The sequence below is a fragment of the Neltuma alba genome, unplaced genomic scaffold (genome assembly GCF_004799145.2).
Source record: "Neltuma alba isolate B1F8T4 unplaced genomic scaffold, ASM479914v2 tig00013822_pilon, whole genome shotgun sequence".
Taxonomy (NCBI): Eukaryota; Viridiplantae; Streptophyta; class Magnoliopsida; order Fabales; family Fabaceae; genus Neltuma; species Neltuma alba.
Window position 1 is genome coordinate 23568 of NW_021637928.1, and position 6494 is coordinate 30061.

The window sequence follows — 6494 nt, forward strand, 5'->3', positions numbered from 1 at the left end:
AAAATCATGTAAAATATTGATATGATCAAAAGCTTAAGAGTCATTTTTGTGCTAAAAGTATTTATAGTAGGACTGTGAGTATTCGAAAAAAATTTTATGACTCCATATAACCTCATAGGTGTTAAAGAAAACATTTTCAAAACAACGTTGAGACAACAAAAATTTTCAAATACCCACAACTTCTTCGTAAATACTTTTCAAGTAAAAATGACCCGTAATCTTGAGATAATAACAAGAGTCGGATCCAGATCCGAGATGAACAATTCAGATCCAGATAAGAACTAGTGAAGGACGTGAAGAGAGCGAAATAAGCGTTTGATAAGGGCAGCTTTAGGGAAAGGGGAGCGAGTGATCGGAGCTAATTGGCGGTGGCGCATCACTTCAGCAACAGTGGGCAATCTGAAAGTAAGAGTCACCTTCTTTTCCAACACGTTCACTTCCAATGATTCTGTCTCTGCTGATCCATTTCATCCAAGATTTTGGCTTGTTTTAGAATCGAATATCACTCTCATCATAAAATCATCTATCATAAGACTATATAACATTTATCTTATATAAATTTAATTATGTAAACTATATTTTAAAAAATCTAGATCGGTACCAATAAGAGATAAGCATTCTCATGAGCATAAAGATGAGAAAAGAATTCAATCTCTGCATTAAGTGATTGGATAATTTTTTTCCCCAAAAAAAATGAAATTTTTAAATGTTTCAGCTCTAAATTAGTTGACTTTTTAATTTTTTTTTTCAATGCCTATGAAAGTATATAAATTTAATTACGTAAATTTAGTCCCTATAAATATAGATATATATTCACCAAACCCAAAATGACAACCTCAGGTATTTTCCTAGGGAATTATTGAGACATTGAGATAGGTGATTGATTTGCAACGCATAACACTAATATAGTAATATCGACATTTAAATTCTTTAATAGTTAACACTTGACAGGCCAGCTAATTTCATTAATATAACTGTACTAATTAACAAAACTAACTCCAATCTTATAAGACAAAAAGATCTCCTTTAATTTGGTGATAAAAAAAACAAACAAACTTTCTGACGGTATTTGTTGTTTCTTGTGATTCTATAGGACAAATAAGATGCAAGCCAGCTACTTATAAACTAAGAGGAGGCTCAAAGTCATTAGAAAGTGACAAAGGATATTTTTTTTGGCACTGAAACTTTTGGCATATTTGGTAGAATGAGTTAAAAAGACAAGAGAATATCTGAATGGATCAGAAGATAATAATTATAATTACAATCATAAATTAACATATTATTCCAAAACCTAAGCCATTGCCAGCCTATTTAATGGTGGCAAGTAATAAGAATCACATGGTTTGAACTGTTCTCTACTTCCCTTCCTCTTTAGGTTATTTCAAGAACAGGTTAAGTTTTATGTGACTTAAAAGACATTCTCATTACCCATAATACTTCAAAAAAAATGTTTCTTTGAGCCTTCAAAACCAATCATATACGTAACAAATAAATTAATTGAAACTGATGTTTTAGTATATTCCTGAAATTTCCCAGCAATGAGATTTAGTTCTGGGCAAAACCCAGAGGATATTATATTGACTTAACCAGTTTGAATGTAACAGAGAAATGGTTGCAACAAAATCTGAAAATGCTAATCCTCTGATACTAAATTCTGAACCAAATCAGTAAATCGAAACTGGAAGGTGATATGTAACCAAAGAAAAAAAGGAAGTGAATGTACCGTTCATTTTGGTGATAATGTCAGAAACTCTCTTCTGGCAGTTCTTACATTGCATATCAGCAAAAACAACAACCTCCTGAACCTGTTTTTTTCACCAGAAAAATCCAAACCCATCATCATCATCATCTTCTTCAACCTCCAAATCACACACAGACCCAGAAATATCTGATCATCAGAAAAAAGAACAAGTAAGAAACAGAACGTACTATTGGCAGAGACAAGGACTCCATAGAAGCCAAGGTAGCTCGAGAAATAGAAAACCCATTTGAGATTTTTATAGTACTAACTTCATCTTCTTGCTTCTCAGGTCCGTCGTCAAAATCCATACCTGTAAAAAAGAGAATCCGTACACAACCACCAGAAAAGAGGCCTCACTTTATGATAACTTTATTAAGATGCCAAGTTCATCCAATCCCATGACGAAGAAAACGATGGATAAACAGCTAGGTTCTTCTGTACTGATAGGGCAATCCCATCTCCATGAAAGCTTCTTGCAGTAGCTTCAGGAGGAGGAGAGTTGGTAAAGTGAAAGATGGGTCTGCGCCTAAGTTGAAAAGGATGGTTCTTTATTTAATTGCAACCCCACAAAGTGCTTGCTTGAGTTAATTTGGGACTTTTTCAACACAAGAATGATTCCCTTCCGAGGTTGCTTCTCAGATCAGGCATTAGAATTACTGAAGTTATTAATGTATTTAAGTTAACTAAGTTAATGGAGGAAACTTTTACATTGCAGCTTCAGATTAGCCGCAAAAAGCCAAGCATCTACCTCTTTGTGAGAATGGATTCCCGTTTTGTAGAGAAAGTGAGAAATAAACGAGTGGGGCTCACTCACATGGGTCCCCATACAGGAAAAATAGGATAATTGAGATAATAGACTAGTGTATTCTTTTCAACAAAATGACTTTTGTTTTTACGCTCTGCTAAAAAGGATCTTTTTTTTTTGGCTTGATTTGACTTGGTCACTATAAAAAAAAAAATTAAACAAAGAGAATCGTTAATTAACGTGGGAAAATAGATTTAAGAAAATGTATTTGGTGTGCAGAATCCAACCATCAAATAAAAATATAAAATATTAAAGTAGCAATATGAAGAGTTGGTAAGCCTCATTTTTCAGTACATGTCATTGTTCACATTTCTTGAGCAAGTAATTAGAAGTTATCTTTTGTGTATAAAGCAAATTTACTCTCTATACGAAAGACAAAGTAGGGGAAAAATGAATAGGGAGGAGAGAGAGATATGTATCCGTTAGAAGATGATAAACATATGACGTACGTAGTGGATCCAAGCTGGAGATTAACAGCTCCTTCCGGAGGGACACAAGTCAAACATAAAAGCTCTTTAATTTCTTTGGCTTATTTTCGTTGGGGTCATTTTTTGGCATTAATATTCCACTTTTATTATTGGCAAATAAAAATATTCCACTTTTATCGCTCCAGTCGTAATCCTATGCATACTAATCAAACTCTACCCCTTTGATGTACACCTCATGATGATCATCTTATACTATCTCCGGTCTTTAATATAAAATCTTGTTTAACGCTTATTTTGGTCCTAAATATAAAACCTCAATCTACTTTTTCTCTCATATTTATTCTTTTCAAAGTAATCCTTCTAACAATGATAGTTCTAGCCAATACACTTGACTAACAAGGATATTTTAGGAAAGACAACACATATTTAGGATAAATAACTAACTCAACTTACTTCTTTAATCTCCTTAAATTAGTCAACTAGCTCTTATAATTAGAACCGGAGGTAGTATTTTTTTTTTTCCTGTAATTTAGTCAAATACCAACCGCCCTCTACTTGCGTAGCCTCTTACATTGACTATTTGACGAGTCTTTGTTAATTTTCATGTTCATCTTATAATTTTTTTGCAACTAGAAGGGCATATGTATTTATATATAATTATATATAGATGAGTCATACTATGTGTGGCTTCTAAATCGTGTGGCTTCTTGTAACTTCTATAAATACATTCATGATATCGATATTAATGATTTATAAAGATATATGACTGGTGACGAATGCTGAAGGCATTTTTAATTACTAACATATAAATATTGCGTTTTATTGTCATGTAGCAATTTTTTTAAAAAAAAATTCTAAAAAAATGAGTCTGAGTATAATCATTAACAAAATCTAGAATTTTTTTTTCCACTGCACCATTTGACGATCTGTTTTCATTTGAGGTTTGCGGTTTGTTTGGAATGACGATTAAAACTTTCAAAAACATCATAATTTATAAAATCAGCATAAGTATATGAAAAAAATTATATGCTGACTTATATCAAAATAATTACACGCTCCAAATGAAGAGATCACAAGCGCGTGCATATAAACCCCTCAATTAGTTTATTGCTGAATGTTTATTTCCTCAAATATAACCAATTAAAGACACCGCATTATGGATGGGGGGGGGGGGGGGAGAGAAGATTCTGAAAACAAAAAATGGGGGCAAAATAGCCATTTCATTCATTTACGAGATTGAACCAAAAGCCAAAATCTCCGTAAGTCCGTATGGATGTTAACTGGTCAAATTATCTAATTTTTAAAATTCTTTTAGTAAGAAAAGAAGACAATCAAAATATTTGAGGAAAGTTTATAAAAAATAAATTATAAATTGAATTAAAATACAAAATAAAAATATACGCATCACATAAAATGAAAAAGGTATGAGGATAATGTTCACAAACTGAGAAAAACACATAATATTCTCAATTCAAGAATCTCTCGTCAAAGACGCACTCATACTCTCACTTAACCGAGATTTTCCAGCAAATACAGAGTCAACGGTATTCTGTAATCCACATCTTGATAATAGATTACAATTGGGATTGAGTGGCAAATATATAGAACTGAAATGAAAATTCCCCCCCGGGGGGGGGGGACGAAAGAACTTAAGAATATAAATACGAAGGAAGAGAAACAAAATACAAGGGGCAATGTCTCTGTTGTTGTTATTAGATATGGTTAGGAAACAAATTGCACTGCAGCATATCAAAACCTAAGTCACTCTCATACAACCACGGTTATTCCACTACGCCTAAAACTCTGGGCCAAAACTTCCAAGGCATCATCCTTGCCTCCCTCGGGCTTCCACATTCCATACAAGCACCAAAATCAACTGAAGCTTCGATGCCAAAAGATTACCCAAAATAAATAACAAAAGCTCAACCTAACATGTAAAGAGCAGACATGCATCGAACAGATGCAGAGGAGGGTATGTATTATGTATGTACTTCTCGAAGGGTGAAAAGGAGGGGGAAACCAAGGAGACTAACTAAACAAACTAGTGCATAAAAATCACAAGTCACCTACACATGACCAAGTTAGTTAAAGAGGGCACCACTGAAGAGCTGAAAATGGCTTGATCGCCCCTGCCGTATTTGCAGTCATCATGATCAACCACTTTCAAGGATGCTGCGATCATATAACTGTCCGAAGCATGGGGATCTGAGGAATCCGGGGACTTTCTGCAGTTGTTTCGACCTGATCCGCTGCTGCTGCTGCGGCCCCTCTTCCTAGATGACTTCCATCTTAACTGAGAAAGAAGATCATCCTTTGAAAGGTCTGGAATCAGCTCCGGCTTTCTTGATTTATCACTTTCAGGATTCAGGCTAGTATTATTCACCCTTTGCTTTGAAAGCACAGCATCTCCGGCACATGCGGCTGCAGCAGATTTGCTGGGATCTTGTGATGTTTTTAAGCTGGATAATATAGAACTTACAAGGTCAGGCCTTTCCCTTACTCGCACCCACCCACTCCCTGTCCATTCCTGAGCCCGCCTTAACTCACCAGATCCCAATATTAATACAAACTTCTCCCCTGCAACAATGTGACAATGAAGAAAAGTTAAAAGAATAGCACCAACAATACAAAAGGTGGTTACGGGGAACTAAGATTAATGACAATTGATGAGAGATAACAAGTGAAAAAATGTTAGCTGTACCTGGGAAATAAACATGACACGTAGCTTCAGACTCCTTCTGAACAACGATGCCTTCCCACCAACCATCATGCCTCCAGACATCCACAATAGAACCAACATTAACCACCCCAGAAAATTTGCACAGACTAGACTGAGGAGCAGGTCGAATTGTAGTCCGTCCATTCAAGCGGAGATCCAAGTGGTCACGCGCTGCAATTCTGGAAGCTGAAACCCATTCCTGAATGATAAAGGAACAAAGAGGAAAAATAAAAAAAGTTAAACTCAACGCAACCAAACAGTTATTCTTACAAAATTATATGAAGTCAATGGTCATGGAAGATACTCAAGCTTCCTAGCTTCATCAGCTGCATCCTGAATGTCTTGATACGCAACTTCACCTGTTTTTGTGCTTCTTTATGATCGAAGCTCTAAACCAACAGCCTCTGATGCCACTGTCCTGAGAGAGGATTTCAACCTGAGAACCTACTGCTAAGTATTGTAAAGCGTTTTCTTTTGCCTCTTTGCTGGCTGTGGAGCCAACAGGTCTTAAGGAATTGTTTCCAACCTTTCTTTTAGTTTCATTTCCACTATCATTCAGACATCCCGTTTCAATAGCTCCTTCACCATCAACTTTTGCCCAGCGCAGCCTCTTCTTAGGTCTAATTCCGGTTGTAAACTGGAGGTCCTCTTCTTCCAGTTTGTCATCAGATTGCGGAGAACTTCCATTAGATTTTGCGTCAGAAGGGGTATAATGTATCTGAGAATTTCTGCCTCCAGTAACCTTTAACTTGAGTAATATCAAAGTGCTTAACATCTTCATTGTCAAATTGATTGTCGCAG

The 6494-nt window shown here is 35.5% G+C and overlaps 2 protein-coding genes across 3 annotated transcripts; both read right to left on the bottom strand.

The window, feature by feature from the left end:
- Positions 1 to 162: 162 nt before the first annotated feature.
- Positions 163 to 2219, bottom strand: LOC114739248 (uncharacterized). 2 transcript variants are annotated; one of them, XM_028927295.1, is made up of 3 exons: positions 1930 to 2219; positions 1724 to 1805; positions 163 to 454 (listed from the first exon to the last, which is right to left on the bottom strand). In XM_028927295.1, exons 1-3 carry the CDS (start codon positions 2047 to 2049, stop codon positions 282 to 284), a joined length of 375 nt encoding a protein of 124 aa, XP_028783128.1. In that variant the 5' UTR covers positions 2050 to 2219; the 3' UTR covers positions 163 to 281. The 2 variants fall into 2 exon arrangements, with proteins under 2 accessions (XP_028783128.1, XP_028783127.1); XM_028927294.1 differs by having other exon boundaries at positions 163 to 457; positions 1930 to 2206.
- Positions 2220 to 5036: 2817 nt separating this feature from the next.
- On the bottom strand, positions 5037 to 6474 carry LOC114739246 (uncharacterized). The gene is made up of 3 exons (XM_028927292.1): positions 6130 to 6474; positions 5676 to 5892; positions 5037 to 5551 (listed from the first exon to the last, which is right to left on the bottom strand). The coding sequence occupies exons 1-3, from the start codon at positions 6472 to 6474 to the stop codon at positions 5037 to 5039; spliced, it is 1077 nt and encodes a 358-aa protein (XP_028783125.1).
- Between the last annotated feature and the right edge of the window lie 20 nt (positions 6475 to 6494).

Bases quoted from the DNA above. Each gene is read 5' to 3' on its own strand.
- LOC114739248 (XM_028927294.1), bottom strand. From the start codon at position 2,049: ATGGATTTTGACGACGGACCTGAGAAGCAAGAAGATGAAGTTAGTACT. The intron at 1,806-1,929 runs GTACGTTCTGTT...TGAAAAAAACAG, and splicing joins AGTCCTTGTCTCTGCCAATA to GTTCAGGAGGTTGTTGTTTT. The intron at 458-1,723 runs GTACATTCACTT...GAAATGGATCAG, and splicing joins CATTATCACCAAAATGAACG to CAGAGACAGAATCATTGGAA.
- LOC114739246 (XM_028927292.1), bottom strand. From the start codon at position 6,474: ATGAAGATGTTAAGCACTTTGATATTACTCAAGTTAAAGGTTACTGGA. The intron at 5,893-6,129 runs GTTGAAATCCTC...TTTATCATTCAG, and splicing joins ACTTAGCAGTAGGTTCTCAG to GAATGGGTTTCAGCTTCCAG. The intron at 5,552-5,675 runs GTACAGCTAACA...ACATTGTTGCAG, and splicing joins GTGTCATGTTTATTTCCCAG to GGGAGAAGTTTGTATTAATA.